The sequence below is a fragment of the Pseudophryne corroboree genome, chromosome 6 (assembly GCF_028390025.1).
Source record: "Pseudophryne corroboree isolate aPseCor3 chromosome 6, aPseCor3.hap2, whole genome shotgun sequence".
In the NCBI taxonomy this organism is placed as follows: Eukaryota; Metazoa; Chordata; class Amphibia; order Anura; family Myobatrachidae; genus Pseudophryne; species Pseudophryne corroboree.
The window spans coordinates 143,661,407-143,686,165 of NC_086449.1; the positions used below are offsets into that span (position 1 = coordinate 143,661,407).

The window sequence follows — 24,759 nt, forward strand, 5'->3', positions numbered from 1 at the left end:
GGTACTATTGTGTGGCCATGCCCCTTAGTTGTGAGACCACACCACTTTTCCCGATGCACAACAAAGGAATATGGGAGGGCGCAAAATTCATAGTTTGCAGGGGGGCGCCGAACACCCTAGCACCGGCCCTGGCCACCAGTAGCAAAAGTACACCACGGCCACTGACACTATCTGCAGGGAGGGGAACAGCGCTGATATGGAGGGTACTTGCAGGCAGCGAGTCGCCGCCCGCAGCTCCTCTCCCACCTACACACCATACCTGCCGCCTGACACCCACACCCCAGGGAGAGGGCGCTAGCTCAGGCACCGCTAGATCAGCATCTGCAGCATACACACAAGGGCTGCCATGCTCAGCGGCAAGCGGTGCGGAGCATGTGCAGCGGGACAGCGCCAGGACGGGACACGCACTAATCAACATTGCTGCTGGGCCGGAGCTCCCTCCGTCTGCAGCCTAAGGACGCGCGCCGCACCTCTCCAGGGAAACACCATGCCTGCCCGCCCACAGGGCTCCGGACGCTTACCTATGCTCCGCAATCACAGCAGCTGACGCTGCCAGGCAGGATGGAGGAATGACGCCCGTCAGACGGGGCGGACAGTGTGCGGCGGAACGGGGCCAGGAAGGAATGCTGACCAGGACCCATTGCTGCTGGGTCTGAGCTCCCTCCCTCTGCAGTCACCATCTCACAGCAGCAGCCTGGAGGTTAGTGGCCACCACGACCCGCACATCCTTACCTCACACATACCTCACATATACCTCACACATGAGAGCAAAGGTACACACACTGTGACATCACACCTGTAGCCCACCCCTATATCTGCTAAGTACTCCCCGTCACTATGCCCTGTCACTCTCATCTTGCTCTCTAACTGCCTGTCTGTGTACTGGCCTTCACCCCTCTCACACCATCACCAACCCTCACTAACTACCACAGAGACTATGTGCACTGATATCTGCCCCTCCACCACCTGCAGCGCCCCTGGACCCCTCCCCATCCCCCGCAAACCCCCGCACTTGCCCCTCCACCACCCGTGGCACCCCCACCCACTGCGCCTTCGGACCCCCTACCCCACCCGCAGTGTCTTCCAAACCCCTCCCCCATCTGCAGCAGCCCCTCCCCCATCCGCTGCACCCCCGTACCCATCCCCTGCACCCCCACCCCTCCAGCAACAGCAACACTTTCGGTCCCACTACCCCACCCGCAGCACTCACCCCACCACCAACCACTCCACCTGCGGACCCCCTACACCACCTGCTCCTCCACCACCTACAGCCCCTCCCGATCCACCGCACCCTCACCCCCCTCCCTCCCTCCCCCACCCGCAGCGCCTCCAGGCCCCCTACCTCACCCGCAACACCTGCACCCTTCTCCACCAGCAGCGCCTCCGGAACCCCTCCCCCATCCGCAACAGCCCCTCCCCCGCCTCCCCCACCCACAGCACCCCCACCCCTCCCGCATCCCCTGACCCCCTCCCCATCCGCTGAACCCCCGCATTCACCCCTCCCCCATCCGCTGCACCCACTGAACCATCCCCTACACCCCCACCTCTCCAGCAACCGCAACACCTTCGGACCCACTACCCCACCCTCAGCACCCACCCCTCCACCACCCACTGCACCTCCGGACCTCCTACACCACCCGCTCCTCCACCACCTGCAGCCCCTCCCCATCCACCGCACCCCCACCCGCAGCGCCTCCAGGCCCCCTACCTCACCCGCAACACCTGCACCCTTCCACCCTGCAGCGCCTCCGGAACCCCTCCCTCATCCGCAACAGCCCCTCACCCGCCTCTCCCCCACCCACAGCACCTCACCTCACCCACACTCCCGGACCACCTCCACCATCCGCTACCCACCCGTGCACACACCCCTCCACCACCTGCAGCACCTCCAGACCCCCTCCCCCATTCACCGCAAATCCACACACCTGTCCCTCCACCACCCGTGGCACCCCCACCCACAGCACCTACGGACCCCACACCTCAACACACACGGACCCTCCCTCCTCCGGACCCCTAACCCCATTCACTGCACCCCCCCTCTCCCACCCGCAACGCCTCCACACCTCCTACCCACCCGCCACACCCTTTCCCACCCGCAGTACCTCTGGAACCCCTCCCCCATCCAGCCCAGCATCTGCCCCTCCCCCACACACAACGCCCCCCCGGCCCCCTCCCCCGGTACCCACCCGCGGCGCCTCCAGACCCCCTATGCCACCCGCCCCTCCACCACCTACATCACCCCCGGACCCCCTCCCCCATCCGCCACACCCCGCATCTGGCTCTCCCCCGTCCGCTGCACCTTTGGATCCCCTACCCCACCCACGCAGCAGGCCCTTCCCAATCCGCATCGCCTACACCATTCGCAACAGCACCGCACCCGCCACTCCCCCACCCACGTTACCCCCGCATCCACCCCTCCCCCACCCACCGCGCCCCCTGGACACCTCCCCCATCCACTGCACACCCGCACCCACCCCTTCCCCATCTGCAGCGCCTTCGGAACCCCTCCTCCATCCGAAACAGCCCTGCAGCTGCCATCCACCACCTGCGACACCCCTGCTCCTACCCCACCCACAGCGCCTTCATACCCCCTCCCCCATCCGCGGTCCCCACTCCCCAAACCCCTTACTGTTGCAAGGGACTACGCCCCCTTCATCATCGGACGCCCTTTCATTGTGCAATATTCAAACACTAACAAAACTAGGAATGCAGGTAATACTCCATATATTGAACCCCAGAAAGGCGTGCAGGGGTTAAGGGGGCGTAGCCCCTTCCGACGGTGTGAAGAGCGCCCGTAGGGCGCGATGAAGCACCTAGTATATATATATATATATATATATATATATATAGGGACTCACCAATATACTCTCTAATGGTTAGCCAAACCTCTGTAGTTGGCCACACCCCCACTGGAGCCTGGCCACACCCTTAAGCATTGCATTCCCCGGTGGGCTCTTCATGATCCAGTCCGACACTGGCAACCACAAACGTTGCTGGGCAAATTTGATAACATCTGGCATCTGAGTGGCCAGGCAGAGTGACTGGATGATTTCGATACTACATGGGAATTTGCTAATTCACTTCTTTCTAAACTGACCGTTCATTATAATTGTGGTTTCATTCCTTTTGCAGGGATACCTTTTCTAGGCTATGTGCTTGGAGACTCTGGTGTTGAAGTCAAGGCATTTACAGGCGTAGCAAAATCTTCTTCCGCTACTAATGATTTTTCATGGAAGACATTGTGGCGGATTACTTTTATCCACAGATCAGTTACTGGAGAAAGGGAGACAAGAGAAAAATTTCATTATTTGTATGAACAGCAATAGTTGGGACTCAGATGGCACAGAAAGCTATATGTAATCAATATGCTGAACACAGCATGTACAGTACCAGGAGGAGTAGCGTATGTATACAAAACTGATTGGAATTGGATGTGTGTACTAGGAGTGGGGGAAGAATCCAGTGACTCAGGTGGGTATCCAATTACAGGTGAAGAAACATTGGGTGTGAAAAACTGACATTTTTCACAATTTTTCATAATGTTTCACACTTTTTTTTTTTTTTTTTTTACAGGCTATCCAATTTGGTTGTCTGTATAAAAAAAAAATTTCTCCTAAAACACCCAGGATCAGTGAAACCTGTGTGTTTTCGGTAGAAACAGCCCTGTTTTTCAGATGGGCTGTTACCGTGATTTCATAAACAAAATCCCTGATAAGCCGTTGCGTGCCGCTGCTTTACGGGGCTAATTGGATAGTCCCCGTGGGACAATTAGCCATGGTAATGTGACAAAATAACAACCCTGGCGATCATCTGCCCATATTTGTGCAGCATATGAAACCAATGGTCATTTTAGACACAAAAAGTGGAAAAAAACAACAACAATATACTAGTGCCAGTGGGGTTTATATGGGTAAAAGTATAAAATGGATTTTATTAAACATAAGCTGCTTATTATACAAATGTTAGCAACACTATACTAGGACAAGTAAATAGGTTAGCTGCTCTACTGCGTGCACGCCAACATCATTCGGTGCTTGTGTAAGCCAGAAGCACCGGGAAAAGGTATAGCAGCCGGGGCCACGCTTGGTAAGTCTGGCAGCACATAGCGATTCGAGGCCTAAATCAGCATGCGCAGTTCCGACCCGATCGACGCGCTGCGACAAACTGCAGCGAGCGATCGGGTCGGAATGACCCCCTATGATCCCAATACAGGAGGGAGAGCCGAGTGCACAGCATGCAGGAGCCAAAGCTCACACTGCAGTCTAGCCCTTTAGGCATACCGGCACTTCTGGCAAGTGTTATCAGGTTGTCAGTCCAGGCCCAGGGCTAACATATTCCATCTCTGCTATTTCTGTCATATCAGAATATCCATATCCAGAATATCCATATCCAGCATAGCCACCACAATAAGGAAAGCTAATCAGAATGGCTAATACTCATTTGGAATAATAATATCATTTACACGTTGACAACTTACTGTTTGCCTTTTGTGTCAAAGACAGCCTTAATGTTAACCGGCTGGTCGGGATAATGATCTGTTGATCGACTTTAAAGTCCATATGATATATGTCTTTCTTTGATATGGGCTGTATGGTTACACGATCATTCATTTCTGCCGGAGTGCTAATGAAGCAGTTTGAGTTTGTGGATGACTCAAAGGAGTATAGGTCCTCGTCAGTATTCTCAAGGTAGAAAAAGAATTTACTTGTTTCAGGATCATTGAAGTCAGGAATCTTCTCTCCTGGGGACTAAGTAAGAATCACAGAGAATGTGTTAGTATTTGCTAAAGTAATTTAATAGAATTGAAAATGCAAAGAAATAAGAAAATAAATAAAATGCCTGTGTGTGTGTATGTGTATATATATATATATATAAAAATACGTGAGTTTGGGGTTCATTCCGAGTTGATCGCAACTTTTTGCTGCTCGTGCGATCAACTAGATGCCGCCTATGGGGGGAGTGTATTTTAGCATAGCAAGGCTCACTTGTGCAGCCCTGCTATGCTAAAAAAGTTTTGTGTAAAACAAGACTAGCCCTGCAGTTATTTACCCTGTGCGATGGATCCAGCGACGAAGGTCCCGGAATTGACGTCAGACACTCGCCCTGCAAACGCCTGGACACGCCTGCGTTTTCCCAAACACTCCCAGAAAACGGTCAGTTGACACCCATAAACGCCCTCTTTCTGTCAATCACCTTGCGATCAGCTGTGCGAATGGATTCTTCGTTAAATCCGTCGCTCAGCAACGATCCGCTTTGTACCCGTATGACGCGCATGCACAATTTTGACAGTTTTTTACCTGATCGCTGCGCTGCAAAAATCGGCAGCGAGTGATCAACTCGGAATTACCCACTTTATGCGCAGCTCTTCTGTCCTTAAGAATGCAAGTCTATGGATTTCCCACACCGGAGATAATTATTTGCTGGTTTAGGCAATCAGTCCAGGTCCTCCAAGAATACTCTCTCACTGTATATCTGTGGTAGGCAGCTCAGTTCATGCTCTGTTTCCCAACACCTGTGTGAGAATTCCTCTGTTGGTGAAAACTGCCCTTGAGGCAGCATGTATAGACTTCACTGACAACTGGGCAGAAGGAGCCGAGGGGGTAATTCCAAGTTGATCGCAGCAGGAACTTTGTTAGCAGTTGGGCTAAACCATGTGCACTGCAGGGGAGGCAGATATAACATGTGCAGAGAGAGATAGATTTGGGTGTGGTGAGTTCAATCTTCAATTTAAATTGCAGTGTAAAAATAAAGCAGCCAGTATTTACCCTGCACAGAAACAAAATAACCCATCCAAATCTAACTCTCTCTGCAAATGTTATATCTGCCCCCCCCCCCCCCCCCCCCCTGCAGTGCACATGGTTTTTCCCAACTGCTAACAAAATTTCCTGCTGCGATCAACTTGGAATTACCCCCAGGGACCAGTGGCTGAGCACAGAATCCTGCAGTTTACACCAACAGAGGAATTCTCACACAGGTGTTGGGACACAGAGCATAGCTCTTCCTCTGACGCACTCCATAAAGCCCTGCACCCAACTCTGTCCGGTGAATAAGAATTGGATATTGTGAAATCTCGCTGTCTGGCACTGAACATTTTGGTCTGCTGTTTGAGAATAAGAGGATATCCTTTGATATGCATTGACTATTAGGAAATCCAGTACGCAGATTTTAATTATTTAACCATATATCAAGGGCAAGAAAACTTACTAGAAAACAGATCTGCACCAGCGCTTACCGCAAAAATTGTCTCCATAATTAATTTTTAAAAAATACAGTGGGGGTCATTCCGACCCGATCACTCGCTGCTGTTTATCGCAGCGATCGTGTCAGAACTGCGCATGCGCCGGCGCCGCAATGTGTCGGCGCATGCTGGATGGCCGAAGGCCATCGTTCCCTAGCGATCGCCTCTGCCTGATTGACAGGCAGAGGCGGTCGCTAGGCGGGAGGGGGCGGCACGGTCCGGCCAACACAGGCATGGCCGGACCGTGCGGGGGTGGGCCACAGCGGCTGCGTGACATCACATGCAGCCGCTGCAACCAGGGCAGCGTCGAGCAACTACCGGTCAGCCGCGCTGGCCGAAGGTTACTCAACAAGTCCAGGGGGGATGGGGGGTGGACAGACATGTGGGGCGGGCTAGCCATGTCTGGGAACATGATCGTATCTGTGCTAAATTTAGCACAGGTACGATCAACTCGGAATGACCCCCAGTGTGAGAATGTTAGCGTGAGTGGGCTGCACAGTTGGCGTAGTGGTTACCTCACAGCCCTAACAGCATGAGGTCAATTCCTGCCCGAGGCACTATCTGGAGTTTGTGTGCTCCTATTGTTTGTGTGGGGTTTCTCCAGGTCCTCCCACACTCCAGAATCATACCAGTAAGTTAATTGTTTTCTGACAAAAAAATAAAATTAACAATCCTAGTGTATATGTGACCATGTGGAAGGGAAGATAGATTGTAAGCTCCACTGGGGCAGGGTCTAATGGGAATAGCAAAATATTCTCTGTAAAGAGATGCAGAATATGTATGCACTATAATAATAATAATAATCATTAATAAATAAATAATAAATACGCAATATTCACTTTTGTGCAATATACAGAACTCACCAACAGTTGCACATATCCGGATGGGTCCGGTATGGATGACAGGTACAGGTTCTGGTCCAGCACTTGCACAGTGACTGCATTCTTCGGTACCTTGTGTACCCTGTGTAATTTAATAGTAAATAGTTCTGTTGGGTGAAACATACCGTATATTAATGAATTAATATTGGTGTGTAGTGGACATGACATTAAAAAGACAGTAAATACCTGCTATACTTAATCCTTACACTCTGCACAATTACAAGAAATACATTTTAGAACTATTCAGAGTTTACATTGACAGGGTCAGCGGAGGCATGTGGTCTCATTTGGCACTGGTCGTTGCCAGCATGCCCCCAACGCTCTATACTTTCATAACTTTTGGTAATGCCCCAAAATTCAAATATATTGGCACAAAATCCTTTAGTTCATTGACTCTACTTTTCGGTTACGGTTACCTTAGACCCAAGGGCAATGTTACTCTCAAGTTTTGCACCCTGGGGTCTCAGTTCTACCTATAAGCACCTTATCCCATTTCTCTGTGTTCTTCTCAGTTTGGCAAAAAAGTTGATCCTTTCTAAATAGATTCCACGTGCCTCCCCCTTGCTTGAACATGTACTAACCTTACTACTCCACCCGCTTTATTTAGAATGGCAATCTACTCTTCTGGCTGTGGAGAAGAATGGAATCCATTTTTACATAAAATGGGGTCCCTACATGGAATCTTAAGAGCAGCCCTTACAAGAGCATATCTTGCGTATGTTTGAGTAACCTCATGAGTACTTGTATCTTCATCTGCTGTCCTCTCCTGTAGCTGCCCCAACCATTATCTTCAATATTTTGTGCTTCGCTTTCAGTTAGCTGGCTGTCTGTTTTATCATCCACTCATTTTTATTGGGATCCGGTCTTTAGGTCGACACTCATTGGGTCGACCACTAATGGTTGACATGCATTAGCTCGACATGGTCTACAGGTCTACATGATCTATAGGTCGACATGGAAAAAGGTCGACATGAGGTTTTTTTACATTTTTTTTTTAGTTTTTCATACTTTACGATCCACGTGGACTATGATTGGGAATAGTAACCTTGCCCGAAGCGTGGCGAGTGAAGCGAGCCGTGCGAGGGGACATGGTGCACTAATTGGGGTTCCCGGTCACTTTCTGAAGAAAACCAACTCATGTCTACCTTTTTTCATGTCAACCTAGTCCATGTCCACCTCATGACCGTGTCGACCTAATTCAGGTGTCATCCTAGCCACTGTTGACCAATAGTAGTCAACCCAATGACTGTCGACCCTATGACCCACACCCAGTGTTATTCTATCTACTTGCATGTGTGACATATGGGTACACCTCCCCCCCCCCTTCTCCTCCCCTCCCCTTGTCTTAATTTTAATTTTTTTATACTCTAACACATCTCAGTTTCTCATTGATATGTTGTTGGTATAGCTCTATTTGCTATTTCATTTTTGTTTTAGTACCTTGATGACCGTTTATATTATCTCTCCAGTAATTCGAGTCTCATAGCTCTTCTCCTGAGCAGAATCTCTGCTTAATCTCTTGTGTTCTTTTTTTGTATGTTTTGTTAACATATTATGCACATCTTTTTAATAACCTACCTTTTGCACTTTAGTACTTTTGATATTATTCTCTGTCATTGTGATCAGTGAACACAAAATGTCTGGCACTAGCCTACTGTGCAAACCACAAGGTAGATAATGCTGGCTGCAGCTTCTAATTCGCAGGGACCACTGGAACCCCATCTTCTCAGACAGAATAAAAAATCTAAATGATAGTAGTACAGGTTTCAGTTTTTGAAAAATAGAACCTCGCCGAACTTCCTAATTCTGACTGAATCCGAGCCCCGGCTCGGGTTTTCCCGCCAGGCTTAGATCCGAAAATGAGGCAAAATACCATCTTCCCGGCATCAGATCTCCTGTGTTTGGATTTGATAAAAGTCCCTTCCTCGTGAACCAGGCGCCATTTCACCAAAGACACTAGAGGGTTAGGGTGTGGGCTGCAGTGACTGACTGTGAATAAGTGTTGTGGACAGAGCCGTCAGCCAATCAGAGCATGTAGACCCGCCGGGGACAGGACTTCAGTGAGGGGAGGAGACGTGTGTGCTGCCCAGCAGCTGCAGGCCAGCAGCAGCAACAGTGGCGGCAGAAGCAGCGGCAGCAGCAGAAGGACACGGCACTACAGGGGGCATTAGATGTAACTGGCATTACAGGGGACATTACATGTAACTGGCACTACAGAGGGCATTACGTGTAACTGGCACTACAGGGGGCATTATGTGTAACTGTCACTACAGGGAGCATTACGTATAACTCACTTCAGGGGGCATTACGTGTAACTGGCACTATAATGGGGCATTACGTGTAACGGGCATCACAGGGCGCATTATGTGTAACTGGCACTATAATGGGGCCTTATGTGTAACTGGCACTATACTGGGGCATTATATGTAACTGGCACTATACTGGGGGCTTAATCTGTCACTGGCACTATACTGGGGGCATTACTTGTATCTGGCACTATGCTGGGGTCATTACATGTAAGAGGCACTACTGTGAGCATTATGTGTAAGGCTGCCAATCCTCTGTGTAGAGTGGGGGGGTGATAATATGGTATATATACAGTATTTATATTTTGATAACATAATATATAGTTGCGAGCCAACGCCCACTTTCCAAGGATTGAATGTATCCTTGATCCCATGTGTTTTGCACGATCGTGGATCCAATTTTCGACCGATCAAACAGCCTCTATTTGGATACCGCGATAATGGCCATCAGTCATTAATCACGATATCCGTCTGTTTTAAACGTCAGAAATCACATCGGGGCTAATAGGATATCGCCCAGGGTCGGTTCCCCCTGGCTCACAGAGGCACAGGGGAAACCCTCAATGGGCCCCACTATTCTAGGGATTAGGGCCCTCATTCCGAGTTGATCGCTCGCTAGCTGCTTTTAGCAGCATTGCACACGCTAGGTCGCCGCCCTCTGGGAGTGTATCTAATCTTAGCAGAAGTGCGAACGAAAGGTTAGCAGAACTGCTCGAAAATCTTTTCCTGCAGTTTCTGAGCAGCTCAAAGCTACTCCTACCTTGCGATCACTTCAGTCAGTTTAGTTTCTGTTTTGACGTCACAAACACGCCCTGCGTTCGGCCAGCCACTCCCCCGTTTCCCCAGGCACGCCTGCGTTTTTACCTGACACGCCTGCGTTTTTTAGCAGACTCCCGGAAAACGCTCAGTTACCAACCAGAAACACCCACTTCCTGTCAATCACTCACCGATCAACAGAGCGACAGAAAAGCGTAGCTCGACCTTGTGTAAAACTGCATAGTTTTGTGAAAAAGTACTTCGCGCGTGCGTACTGCGGCCCGTATGCATGCGCAGAAATGCCGCTTTTTCACCTAATCGCCGCGCTGCGACCGAAAGCAGCTAGCGATCAACTGAGGGCCTAGGTTACAGACTCTGCATTCGAATTATACATTATACATACTGTATGTTACATTATACTGCATAGGACTATGGTGTATTTTCTACAGTTAATTGCGGTTATTAATCATTGCTGTTATTCTACAGTGCAATGATGTTATTAATTATTATGCATGCGCTAGCGGTATTTACGATATACTGTATATTTATCAAGGGGATCAAACCACGCACTTGCTAAAGGTTAGCCATGCCTCTAAGCATGGGCCCCTACCGCTGCCTCCCCCCGGTGGGCCCTTCATGCCCCAGTCCGACACTGATACCGCCCATAGGGCCTAATTCAGAGTTGATCGCAGCAGAAAATTTGTTAGCAGTTGGGCAAAACCATGTGCACTGCAGGGGGGGCAGATTTAACATGTGCAGAGAGAGTTAGATTTGGGTGTGGTGCAGGGCCGTAACTAGGTGTGTGCCGATGGTGCCTTGCCCACAGCGCACATGCGCTGAAGGCGCACCATCGGCAGCACACCCCCACCCATACACGGCCGCAGCCTCTGTTCTCACTATAGAGTCCAGCGCTGCCGCCTGTCTCCCGCCGCACGTCAGAGCCTCCGCCTCTGCAGGGACTCTGAGCGCGGCATTCCCCCACACTGCCGCCTGTCTTCCACCGCCCGGAGCCGCCCGCTCTGCATGTACGCAGAGCGCAGCATTTACCCGCACTGCTGCCTGTCTCCCGCCGCCTGGAGCCGCCCGCTCTGCACGGACACAGAGCGCGGCATTCACCCGCACTGCCGCCTGTCTCCCGCCGCCCGCTCTGCATGGACTCTGAGCGCGGCATTCCCCCGCACTGCCGCCTGTCTCCCGCTGCCCGGAGCCGCAGCCTCTGAAGGTACCAGGGGACAGCCTGGAGGAGGATGCCATTAGGGTTATCTGATAGGGTTAGTGATATCTGATAGGGTTAGTGTGTGATAGGGTTAGTGATATCTGATAGGGTCAGTGATAGGGTTAGTGATATCTGATAGGGTTAGTGATATCTGCCTGACAAAGAGGAGGTGAGGGCAGAGCCATAAATAGGGGGCTCTGTCTGCCGTAATGTGTAAAAATGGGGACGCTGTCTGCCGTAATGTGTAAAAAAGGGGGGCGCTGTCTGCCGTAATGTGTAAAAATGGGGACGCTGTCTGCCGTAATGTGTAAAAAGAGGACGCTGTCTGCCGTAATGTGTAAAAAGGGGACGCTGTCTGCCGCAATGTGTATACAGGGGGCTCTGTCTGCCGTAATGTGTAAAAAGGGGGACTGTCTGCCGTAATGTGTAAAAAGGGGGACTGTCTGCCGTAATGTGTAAAAATGGGGACGCTGTCTGCCGTAATGTGTAAAAAAGGGGGGCGCTGTCTGCCGTAATGTGTAAAAAAGGGGGGCGCTGTCTGCCGTAATGTGTAAAAAAGGGGGACGCTATCTGCCGTAATGTGTAAAAAGGGGACGCTGTCTGCCGCAATGTGTATAAAGGGGGCTCTGTCTGCCGTAATGTGTAAAAAGGGGGACTGTCTGCCGTAATGTGTAAAAAAGGGGATTCTGTCTGCCGTAATGTGTAAAAAGGGGGCGCTGTCTGCCGCAATGTGTATAAAGGGGGCTCTGTCTGCCGTAATATGTAAAAAGGGGGACTGTCTGCCGTAATGTGTAAAAAAGAGGATTCTGTCTGCTGTAATGTGTAAAAAGGGGACACTGTCTGCCGCAATGTGTATAAAGGGGGCTCTTTCTGCCGTAATGTGTAAAAAGGGGGACTGTCTGCCGTAATGTGTAAAAAAGGGGATTCTGTCTGCCGTAATGTGTAAAAAAAGGGACGCTGTCTGCCGTAATGTGTAAAAAACGGGGACGCTGTCTGCCGTAATATGTAAAAAAGAAGGACGCTGTCTGCCGTAATGTGTAAATAGAGGACGCTGTCTGCCGTAATGTGTAAATAGAGGACGCTGTCTGCCGTAAGGTGTAAAAGGGGCTCTGCCTGGTGTAGTGGTGCTACTGTGCGGCGTAATTTGAATAATGGAGACTACTGTGCACCATTATATGAATTGGTATTATTTTGTGGCCACACCCCTTTCCCATGAAGCCATGCCCCTATATTTTTTGCGCGCGCCTACGGCGCACACTGCCACCGGTATCCGTTGAGGGGGGGCGCCGATGCCATTTCTTGCACACAGCACTAAAATTCTAGTTACGGCACTGGTGTGGTGTGTTCAATCTGAAATCTAAATTGCAGTGTAAAAATAAAGCAGCCAGTATTTACCCTGCACAGAAACAATATAACCCACCCAAATCTAACTCTTTCTGCACATGTTATATCTGCCTCCCCTGCAGTGCACATGGTTTTGCCCAACTGCTAAAAAAAATTCCTGCTGCGATCAACTAGGAATTACCCCACATGTGCACTGCAGGGGGGGCAGATGTAACATGTGCAGAGAGAGTTAGATTTGAGTGGGGTGTGTTCAAACTGCTAACAAATTTGCTGCTGCGATCAACTCTGAATTAACCCCATAGTACTTATATTGCCACGCAGTTGGTACTAAGTAATATGAATAAAACTGAGTGTGGGCATTATTTTCTGTTGTTTAAAAGATTTTGCTTAATGCTATTCTGGCTACTGTCAATCAGTGTTGTGTGGGGCCTTTGTGGATGTGGCTCAGTGGCCAAGCCTTGTGTAGCCTCAATATCTGAGAGCAAAAAAGGGGAAAGGGGATAAAGGGGGGGGGGGGGGGGACAGAGCACTAGTGGGTACTAAATAAGGGGGTTATTCAGAGATGGACACATATGTTGCTTCCCGCCCAGCATGTGAGTGGCACCGCCTCACGATGCGTCCACAATTTAATTGTGGATGCATCAATTAGAGGTTAACCCCGGCAGCAGTTCGACATACCCCAATTTCATGCCCCCATTTCGGTCGCAATGTCGAAACGCCACCCTCTGAACGTCAGCCACTGTCCATCATACACTACCTTTCTACCGAGCATCAGATCGTATAGTAGTTTACTCATACCCACAGCTGAACCTAGCCTACTAACCAAATTTGGTGACATTCCGGTTAATAGACCAAGCTACAGATGGCTATTAAAAGGGGTCGTTTAATGCTCTGCATTGCATGGGCCCTGTAAGCCCCCTTTTCATGCGCTTGGCTTTGCATCCCCCCCTCCCAAATGGTATGAGTTGTATGATATGAATTAATTTTCTGATGACTGTTTCCATTAATCCTGTTTTTCTGCTATATACACGAGCAGGGGCGTATTAAGAGTAGAGGGTCCTATGTGCAGTCTCTGTCCAGGTCCCCTTCTCTCTAACCGGCGACACAAGGAAGCGCAGACTCCAGCGCCGTGCCAGAGTCTACTGGGCAGGCACAGATCTCCGGGAAAATAGTGCTGCAGCCAATTTCCTGGAGATTTCTCTACTGCGCATGCAGTCAGTGGTAACATGGGCATGAGAAGCACCTTATAACGTATGCTGTAGCTCTGTTTCTAGTATTGTGCTGACCTTTCTCTTCATGCAGTAGTAGGTGCTTTGCCCAGAGTGTGTCACGTTTCAAGATAAATGTTCTATCTGTCTGATCTTGGATAGAAGTTATCTGAAAGTTAAGACCAGCAGTCTCCTCCAAGTTATCTTCAGTAATGCATGGGAGATCTGAAATATATGAATGCAGATTTATATATTATTATTATTATTATCTGAAACAGAAGTTAACAATAAGGGTTGTTTAGTATGTGTAAAACTTGTGGAACCAGCATACTTTTTTCATTACTGTGAGGGAGATGTAATAAACCTTCTGAAGCAGACAGGTGGAGAAGTTGTCCACAGCAACCAATCGTATTGTAACTATCATTGTATAGAATGCACTTGACAAACGAGATCTAGAAGCTTATTGGTTTCTTTGGACAATTTCATGACTTGTCCTTTTTAGAAAGGTAGGGTAGTCCTTAGAACTATCCTTGGCAAAATCTGTCTGGCCCGACACCAAGCGTCTTATTCATCTCACTATAAATACATTTTTATGTTAATCATTGCCTATGGGTTTTTTTCTCTTTAACCCACTGGTTATACAAGTATTACATTTTATATAACAATTAGCGTCCAGACAAAGTCAGTATAATAACCAAATTTATAAATTGAATGCTCTTCTTATTTTTTTGGGAAAAGTAGAATAATAATAATAATAATAATAATAATAATAATAATCTATTACCTATAAAGGAATGAGGAAAGGGGTAAGGATGTATTTAAGAACCTTCACTATTGGAGTTATAATTTAAGTTAGTGTTTAATTCAAGCCTCCTGATCTGGTGCATGTATCCGCTCAGCCGTGAGTTCCAGTAAGACAATGCCTCACGTGGGGGATATGGTTTTGCCGGGCCCACTGAACCTCATAGCTTCCGCACCCTTTATGCCCTCAGAAGTTTCTCCCTTGGTCGAATATTTAAAAAAAGTGATATCCTATAAGCAGCGATCAGGGACCCTGAGAAGGGGGGTACTAATCACCTGGGCCTGGGCTTGTTGAAGGGGCCCGGTGGGGGCCCAGGTCAGCTAATAAATCTGGCAGATTTGACAGTCTAAGTTGAAGCTAATGGCTGTGTGAGGGTTATTTTCAGCTCTTTTCAATTAATATTTTGATTAAACCACAAAGACTGGCAGGATATTAGAGGTTACTGTTATAACTTCATCAAAGTTTCTAGCAGCCACCTTAGTATAGTCCTCTCTACTGCCTACTTTATTCAGGTGAAAATTAGAGATGAGCGGGTTCGGTTTCTCTGAATCCGAACCCGCCCGAACTTCATGTTTTTTTACACGGGTCCGAGCGACTCGGATCTTCCCGCCTTGCTCGGTTAACCCGAGCGCGCCCGAACGTCATCATCACGCTGTCGGATTCTCGCGAGACTCGGATTCTATATAAGGAGCCGCGCGTCGCGGCCATTTTAACACGTGCATTGAGATTGATAGGGAGAGGACGTGGCTGGCGTCCTCTCCGTTTAGAAATTAAAATAGATAGGAGAGTGAGAGTGAGACACTTCATTTACTTACTGGAGCTTAGGAGGAGTTATACTAGTGACTGATGACCAGTGACCTGACCACCAGTGCAGTTTTATAATTTATTATTATTTAATAATCCGTTCTGTTCTTGTTCTCTGCCTGAAAAAAACGATACACAGTGACTCAGTCACACTCACATACCATATCTGTGCTCAGCCCAGTGTGCTGCATCATCTATGTATAATATCTGACTGTGCTCACACAGCTTAATTGTGGGGGAGACTGGGGAGCAGTTATAGGTTATAGCAGGAGCCAGGAGTACATATTAAACAGTGCACACTTTTGCTGCCAGAGTGCCACTGCCAGTGTGACTGACCACTGACCACTGTGACCAGTGACCTGACCACACTGACCACCAGTATAGTATATATATTGTGATTGAATGTCTGCCTGAAAAAGTACACTCGTCGTGTGACTTGTGTGGTGTTTTTTTATTCTATAAAAATTAAAAAACTCATTCTGCTGACAGACAGTGTCCAGCAGGTCCGTCATTATATAATATATACCTGTCCGGCTGCAGTAGTGATATATATATATTTTTTATATCATTATTTATCATCCAGTCTATACTAGCAGCAGACACAGTACGGTAGTTCACGGCTGTAGCTACCTCTGTGTCGGCACTCGGCAGTCCATCCATAATTGTATACCACCTACCCGTGGTTTTTTTTTTCTTTCTTCTTTATACATACTACATCTCATTATCATCCAGTCTATATTAGCAGCAGACACAGTACAGTACGGTAGTCCACGGCTGTAGCTATCTCTGTGTCGGCACTCGGCAGTCCATCCATAATTGTATACCACCTACCCGTGGTTTTTTTTTTCTTTCTTCTTTATACATACTACATCTCATTATCAACCAGTCTATATTAGCAGCAGACACAGTACAGTACGGTAGTCCACGGCTGTAGCTACCTCTGTGTCGGCACTCGGCAGTCCATCCATAATTGTATACCACCTACCCGTGGTTTTTTTTTTCTTTCTTCTTTATACATACTACATCTCATTATCAACCAGTCTATATTAGCAGCAGACACAGTACGGTAGTTCACGGCTGTAGCTACCTCTGTGTCGGCACTCGGCAGTCCATCCATAATTGTATACCACCTACCCGTGGTTTTTTTTTTCTTTCTTCTTTATACATACATACTACATCTCATTATCATCCAGTCTATATTAGCAGCAGACACAGTACAGTACGGTAGTCCACGGCTGTAGCTACCTCTGTGTCGGCACTCGGCAGTCCATCCATAATTGTATACCACCTACCCGTGGTTTTTTTTTTCTTTCTTCTTTATACATACTACATCTCATTATCAACCAGTCTATATTAGCAGCAGACACAGTACGGTAGTTCACGGCTGTAGCTACCTCTGTGTCGGCACTCGGCAGTCCATCCATAATTGTATACCACCTACCCGTGGTTTTTTTTTTCTTTCTTCTTTATACATACTACATCTCATTATCATCCAGTCTATATTAGCAGCAGACACAGTACAGTACGGTAGTCCACGGCTGTAGCTATCTCTGTGTCGGCACTCGGCAGTCCATCCATAATTGTATACCACCTACCCGTGGTTTTTTTTTTCTTTCTTCTTTATACATACTACATCTCATTATCAACCAGTCTATATTAGCAGCAGACACAGTACAGTACGGTAGTCCACGGCTGTAGCTACCTCTGTGTCGGCACTCGGCAGTCCATCCATAATTGTATACCACCTACCCGTGGTTTTTTTTTCTTTCTTCTTTATACATACTACATCTCATTATCATCCAGTCTATATTAGCAGCAGACACAGTACAGTACGGTAGTCCACGGCTGTAGCTACCTCTGTGTCGGCACTCGGCAGTCCATCCATAATTGTATACCACCTACCCGTGGTTTTTTTTTTCTTTCTTCTTTATACATACTACATCTCATTATCAACCAGTCTATATTAGCAGCAGACACAGTACAGTACGGTAGTCCACGGCTGTAGCTACCTCTGTGTCGGCACTCAGCAGTCCATCCATAATTGTATACCACCTACCCGTGGTTTTTTTTTTCTTTCTTCTTTATACATACTACATCTCATTATCAACCAGTCTATATTAGCAGCAGACACAGTACGGTAGTTCACGGCTGTAGCTACCTCTGTGTCGGCACTCGGCAGTCCATCCATAATTGTATACCACCTACCCGTGGTTTTTTTTTTCTTTCTTCTTTATACATACTACATCTCATTATCATCCAGTCTATATTAGCAGCAGACACAGTACAGTACGGTAGTCCACGGCTGTAGCTATCTCTGTGTCGGCACTCGGCAGTCCATCCATAATTGTATACCACCTACCCGTGGTTTTTTTTTTCTTTCTTCTTTATACATACTACATCTCATTATCAACCAGTCTATATTAGCAGCAGACACAGTACAGTACGGTAGTCCACGGCTGTAGCTACCTCTGTGTCGGCACTCGGCAGTCCATCCATAATTGTATACCACCTACCCGTGGTTTTTTTTTCTTTCTTCTTTATACATACTACATCTCATTATCATCCAGTCTATATTAGCAGCAGACACAGTACAGTACGGTAGTCCACGGCTGTAGCTACCTCTGTGTCGGCACTCGGCAGTCCATCCATAATTGTATACCACCTACCCGTGTTTTTTTTTTCTTTCTTCTTTATACATACTACATCTCATTATCAACCAGTCTATATTAGCAGCAGACACAGTACAGTACGGTAGTCCACGGCTGTAGCTACCTCTGTGTCGGCACTCGGCAGTCCATCCATAATTGTATACCACCTACCCGTGGTTTTTTTTTTCTTTCTTCTTTATACATACTACATCTCATTATCATCCAGTCTATATTAGCAGCAGACACAGTACAGTACGGTAGTCCACGGCTGTAGCTACCTCTGTGTCGGCACTCGGCAGTCCATCCATAAAGGGTGGGTGGGAGGGCCCAAGGACAATTCCATCTTGCACCTCTTTTTTCTTTAATTTTTCTTTGCGTCATGTGCTGTTTGGGGAGGGTTTTTTGGAAGGGACATCCTGCGTGACACTGCAGTGACACTCCTAGATGGGCCCGGTGTTTGTGTCGGCCACTAGGGTCGCTTATCTTACTCACACAGCTACCTCATTGCGCCTCTTTTTTTCTTTGCGTCATGTGCTGTTTGGGGAGGGTTTTTTGGAAGGGACATCCTGCGTGACACTGCAGTGACACTTCTAGATGGGCCCGGTGTTTGTGTCGGCCACTAGGGTCGCTTATCTTACTCACACAGCTACCTCATTGCGCCTCTTTTTTTCTTTGCGTCATGTGCTGTTTGGGGAGGGTTTTTTGGAAGGGACATCCTGCGTGACACTGCAGTGACACTCCTAGATGGGCCCGGTGTTTGTGTCGGCCACTAGGGTCGCTTATCTTACTCACACAGCTACCTCATTGCGCCTCTTTTTTTCTTTGCGTCATGTGCTGTTTGGGGAGGGTTTTTTGGAAGGGACATCCTGCGTGACACTGCAGTGACACTCCTAGATGGGCCCGGTGTTTGTGTCGGCCACTAGGGTCGCTTATCTTACTCACACAGCTACCTCATTGCGCCTCTTTTTTTCTTTGCGTCATGTGCTGTTTGGGGAGGGTTTTTTGGAAGGGACATCCTGCGTGACACTGCAGTGCCACTCCTAGATGGGCCAGGTGTTTGTGTCGGCCACTAGGGTCGCTTAGCTTAGTCATCCAGCGACCTCGGTGCAAATTTTAGGACTAAAAATAATATTGTGAGGTGTGAGGTATTCAGAATAGACTGAAAATGAGTGGAAATGATGGTTTTTGAGGTTAATAATACTTTGGGATCAAAATGACCCCCAAATTCTATGATTTAGGCTGTTTTTTAGGTTTTTTGGAAAAAAACACCCGAATCCAAAACACACCCGAATCCGACAAAAAAAATTCGGTTAGGTTTTGCCAAAACGCGGTCGAACCCAAAACACGGCCGCGGAACCGAACCCAAAACCAAAACCCGAAAAATTTCCGGCGCTCATCTCTAGTGAAAATCCATCATTACAGTATCTGCATTAATGGCATTATCCATAACGTAATTAGGGGCAAATTTATCAAAGAATATTTGTGAGGTATCAGGTCTTTTCGGTGTGTATCACACAAATATTAAGTACCACCCAGATGAATGTACGGGGAACCAAATAATTCTAGCAGGCCCCTTAGGTTTCTGTTTGGGACTGCTAGAATGCTAAGGTGACCAAGCTCTGGAATACTTAGTTTGAACCCAACATTTAGCGCCATCTTCAGATAGTGTTGTAGCCTATGGACTACAGTTTGCAAAATTTACCCAGAAGCAGTAGCCGCTCACCGTGTTGTCTGATGACCGCACAGACGCAGTAGGGCGACCGTCCCCCAAACTTTGAAGTAGAGGAGCCTGTATCCCAGCATGTATTTGTTAATACATCTTTGCAAACCTTAATTTCTTAAATGCCCCTTATGTTATATTGTAAAAAGGATCTTTTCTTACCATTTATATCAAATTTCTCTAACAAGTCCAGTAAATTACGTTTCAACTCAGGAATTCTGGAAGCATCCACAAGGTCTAGAATGGTCGTGTATGGTGTGATTTCCTTTATAGGAAACAGACAACTACTCTTTTCTGGTGAAATGTCCATATTATCCTGGGTAAATGAAAAAGATGAAATAGGAGAGGGTATAAACTGTAAGCAGTTACATACTGTTCAGTGACAATAAGCTTTTATTATCTTTTGAAATAAAATGGCCGCCACCAGTTTCTTATGTTTATCATAGTGTTTATCAAGTGACAACCTGAACTGCACTAATCTGGGGGGTAACAAGAAATATTTTCAGTGGCTAGTGAGAATAATTATGGGCCCCAAGATGTGGGTGGGGTGGGTACAGTTTACCCCTGCATTGTCTTGTCTGGGGGTGGGGGGGGGGAAGCATGGGTCAGTCAGGGAGGTGGAGCAATGCCCCATTTCTCTTACGTTCTAGAGGATACTGGGGTCCACATTAGTACCATGGGATATAGTCTGGTCCACTAGGAGCCTTGGGCACTTTAAGAAATTAATAGTGTGCACTGGCTCCTCCCTCTATGCCCCTCCTACCAGACTCAGCTTAGAAAATGTGCCCGGAGGAGCCGGTCACGCTTAAGGAAGCTCCTGAAAAGTTTTCTGCCTTTATTTTTCGTTTTGTTTTCTACAGGCAGGACTGGTTGGCACCAGCCTGCCTGCTTCGTGGGCCTTAGGGGGGAGAACGGCCCAACCTCCTATAGGGTTAATGGTCCCGTTCCCCGCTGACAGGACATAGCTCCTGAGAGACCTATTCGCAAGCCCCACCATGGCGACTGTATAGTCCCGCAGCACGCCACCATCCCTAACAGAGCCTGAAGTAAGAAGAGTGGTGAGTAGATGGCCGGCATCCCGGTTAGCAGGTCGCCGGCTGTAATGGTGGCATCAGGGTATGGAGCGCAGCACTGACATGCAGGCCGCGTCTCCATGGCTCAGTACAACATGCTTTTTGGGTATGTGTTCTGCTGTGAGGGGTGAGCTGAGCTGTTTAATTTACCCTACACTGGCACAGCTTACCGGGGTTCTAACACGCGGTAAGCATGAAAAACACCTCAGCAGGTATTAAAAAAAATGGGAAGCTGCGCGCCATTACGGGGCGGGGCTTCACTATGAGCGGATCAAGCAGGTCACCAGCGCCATTTTTCCTCTGCAGCTTACACTGACAGGAATCACAGGGAAGCACAGCTCCTCCACAAAGACTCCACGTCTCCTCAGCGGTACCAGGTGGTCTTATTAAGGGGGGGAGGGAGCGTTGTAGAATACTAAGCCCTATTAAGGAGCTAAGTTTGGCGACCCAGCTTAGTTTTACTTTAGCTGAAAGGGCGCGGTGTGGCTGGCTCCATCTTCTGTGTCTCCCTACGGGCTCTGTGTGGTTTAAACTGTGTTTTCACCTTTGTGTGTGTGTGTGTGTGTGTGTGTGTGTGTGTGTGTGTCTCCTTTCACATTACCATGTCCAGGGACTGTGTTTCCTGCACAGCAAAGTGTCTGGCCTTCCCGGGAGAATCGCTACCGTGTACCCAGAATAGTACACATTCTCAGGCTAGTGGGTCAGAACCGGCATGGTTAGATTCCATTAAAGGGATGATCTCAAATATTTCTAATAAATTATCACATACTGAGAAAGAGACGTAATACTTAAGACAGTCTATGGATGACCTGATGAATATAGATTCAGTTCCCATACCAGCATCTCAGACCCCTGCCATTTGTCCACTAGAGCGTACTCTGACCCAGATCATGCAGGCTGATACTGATGACGATGCATCAGACACAGAGGAGGGTGAAGTGGATGTTGGTGGGGGGATGCGGCCCTGTCACAAAGAATACATGCCCTGATAGAAGCTATTAGAGAAGTCCTGCACATTCCTGATAAGGTGGTGGAGGTGGATGAGGAATCTTATTTTAATGTGAAAAAGAAATCCTCAGCTACTTTTCCAGCATGAAAGGAATTGAATGCCCTGTTTAAAGAAACTTGGGCTAATCCTGACAAAAAGTTTCAGATCCCTAAAAGGTTAATTACTTCATTTCCCTTTCCTCTGGAGGATAGAAAGAAATGGGAAAACATGCCTATTGTGGTATCTAGGTTGTCACGTACGATAGTCTGTTCCTGGGGCAGCCTTCTTAATTGACACGGCTGACCGCAAGATTGAGACAACTCTCAAATCCCTATACACTGCTGCTGGGGTGGCCCAGAGACCCACTATTGCTTGTGCATGGATCACTAGGGCCACTGCTAAATGGTCAGGTAATCTAATTGATGGGTTAGATTCCCTACCCAGGGGGGAGATAATTTTACTCCCACAGCATATTCAGGACTCTGCTAACTTTATGGTGGATGCCATAAAGGAAATTGGTTTGCTCAACACACGCACCACTGCCATGGCAGTGTCAGCACACAGGGGCTTGTGACTATGCCAGTGGACTGCAGATGTGGATTCCAGGAAAAGCATGTAAAGCCTACCGTTCACAGGTGAGACCCTTTTTGGAGATGAACTGGATACGTGGATATCCAAGGCTACAGTGGGTAAGTCTACATACCTTCCTTCTGCAGCACCCCCAGCTAGGAAAACCTACTCTGCTCCAACTCTGCAGTCCTTTCAGACAGCACAGTTTAAAAGTAAATCCAAAGGTTATTCCACAGCCTTCAAAGGCAATAGAGGTAAACCCAGAAAACCAGCAGCTGCAGGTTCTCAGGAACAGACCTCCGGTTCTGCTTCCTCAAAGCCTTCAGCATGACGGTGGACCACACTGCCTGGAAGACAGACAGGTGGGAGCCCGATTACGTTATTTCAGTCACATTTGGGCAACATCATGCCAGGATCCCTGGGTCAAAGACCTTAATCACCCAGGGTTACAGAGTGGATTTTCAGGAACTCTCACCTCACAGATTCTTCAAATCAGGCTTACCAGCTTCTCCAGAAGCAAGTATGACTTTACAGAAACTGGTACAGACTCAGGTCATTGTCTACTTCAACTACAAAACAAAGGTTATTACTCCAACCTGTTTGTGGTACTGAAACCGGACGGTTCGGTAAGGCCCATTTTAAACCTCAAGTCACTGAACCCGTACTTACGGATGTTCAAGTTCAAGATGGAGTCCCTGAGAGTGGTGATCTCAGGTCTGGAGGAGGGGGAATTCCTGGTGTCTCTGGACATCAAGGATGCGTACCTTCATGTTCCGATTTCGCCGCCTCATCAGGCTTATCTAAGGTTTGCACTACAGGACTGTCTCTACCAGTCAGTTCCAGGCCCTGCCATTTGGCCTCTCCACAGCACCAATGGTGTTCACCAAGGTAATGGCAGAGATGATGATTCTCCTCCGCAAGCAAGGAGTGAACATAATACCGTACCTGGACGACCTGCTGATAAAAGCACCATCCAGGGAGAGGTTGTTGGACAACATTGCCCTCTCAACCCGACTACTCCAGGATCACGGGTGGATTCTGAACCTACCAAAATCTCACCTGGAACCAACACGGAGGCTTCTGTTCCTGGGGATGATACTGGATACGGAGGGACAGAAGGTATTCCTTCCATTGGAAAAGGCATTGGTAATCTAGTCGATGGTGCAGGATGTTCTAAAACCAACCCAGATTTCGGTGCATCTATGCATTCGCCTTCTGGGGAAGATGGTAGCCTCTTACGAGGCTCTGCAGTATGGAAGGTTTCATGCACGGCCCTTCCAGCTGGATCTGTTGAACAAATGGTCCGGATCGCACATGCACCAGAGAATACGTCTGTCGCCGAAAGCCAGGATTTCTCTTCTGTGGTGGCTTCAGATTTCTCACCTGATGAGGGTCGAAGGTTTTGGATTCAAAATTGGATTCTGCCAACCACAGATGCAAGCCTCAGAGGTTGGGGAGCAGTTCCAAGGTAAATGGTCAAGTCAGGAAACCATTCTTCCGATCAACATTCTGGAGCTAAGGGCCATATACAATGCCCTTCTACAGGCATCACATCTTTTTCAAGATCAAGCCATTCAAGTTCAGTCGGACAATGTGACGGCGGTAACATACATAAACCGACAGGCTGGAACGAAGAGCTGAGGTAACAAGGATTCTCCTCTGGGCAGAAAGACACATGGTGGCATTGTCAGCAATCTTCATTCCGGGAGCAGACTACTGGGAAGCAGACTTCCTCAGCAGACACGACCTCCACCCAGGAGAGTGGGGCCTCCATCTGGAGGTGTTCGGGTGCTTGATACGTCGGTGGGGCATTCCACAAATCTACATGATGGCCTCTCATCTAAACAAGAAGCTTCAGCGGTATTGTTCCAGGTCGAGGGACCCACAGGCAGTGGCAGTGGACGCTCTGGTGACCCCATGGGTCTAACAGATGATGTATGTGTTTCTGCCACTTCCATTGATTCCAAAGGTTCTCAAAAGAATAAAAAGGGAAAAAGGTTCAAGCAATTCTCCTTGCTCCGGACTGGCCAAGAAGGGCTTGGTACACGGATCTAATGGACATGCTCCTGGAGGATCCGTGGCCTCTACCTCTTCGAGAGGATCTCCTGCAACTGGGGCCGATCATCTATCAAGACTTACCACGGCTACGTTTGACGACATGGAAGTTGAGCATCAAATTCTAGACCGGAAAGGAATCCCGGATAA

General features: G+C 48.1%; 1 protein-coding gene across 2 annotated transcripts in view; it reads right to left on the reverse strand.

Annotated features, from left to right (window-relative positions):
* Positions 1–24,759, reverse strand: part of LOC134935061 (uncharacterized) — a 43,186-nt gene that overhangs the window by 16,112 nt on the left and 2,315 nt on the right. The window contains exons 3-7 of one of the 2 annotated variants that reach the window (XR_010179870.1): positions 20,086–20,239; positions 14,028–14,174; positions 7,102–7,226; positions 4,478–4,748; positions 3,098–3,273 (exon numbers count right to left, since the gene is read on the reverse strand). Coding sequence is in view for 1 of the 2 variants with exons in the window: in XM_063930364.1 (XP_063786434.1) it covers positions 3,149–3,273; positions 4,478–4,748; positions 7,102–7,226; positions 14,028–14,174; positions 20,086–20,239 (822 nt within the window). In the remaining variant the exon portion in view is untranslated. The remainder of the gene's footprint in view (positions 1–3,097; positions 3,274–4,477; positions 4,749–7,101; positions 7,227–14,027; positions 14,175–20,085; positions 20,240–24,759) is intronic. The other variant, XM_063930364.1, reaches the window with a different exon arrangement.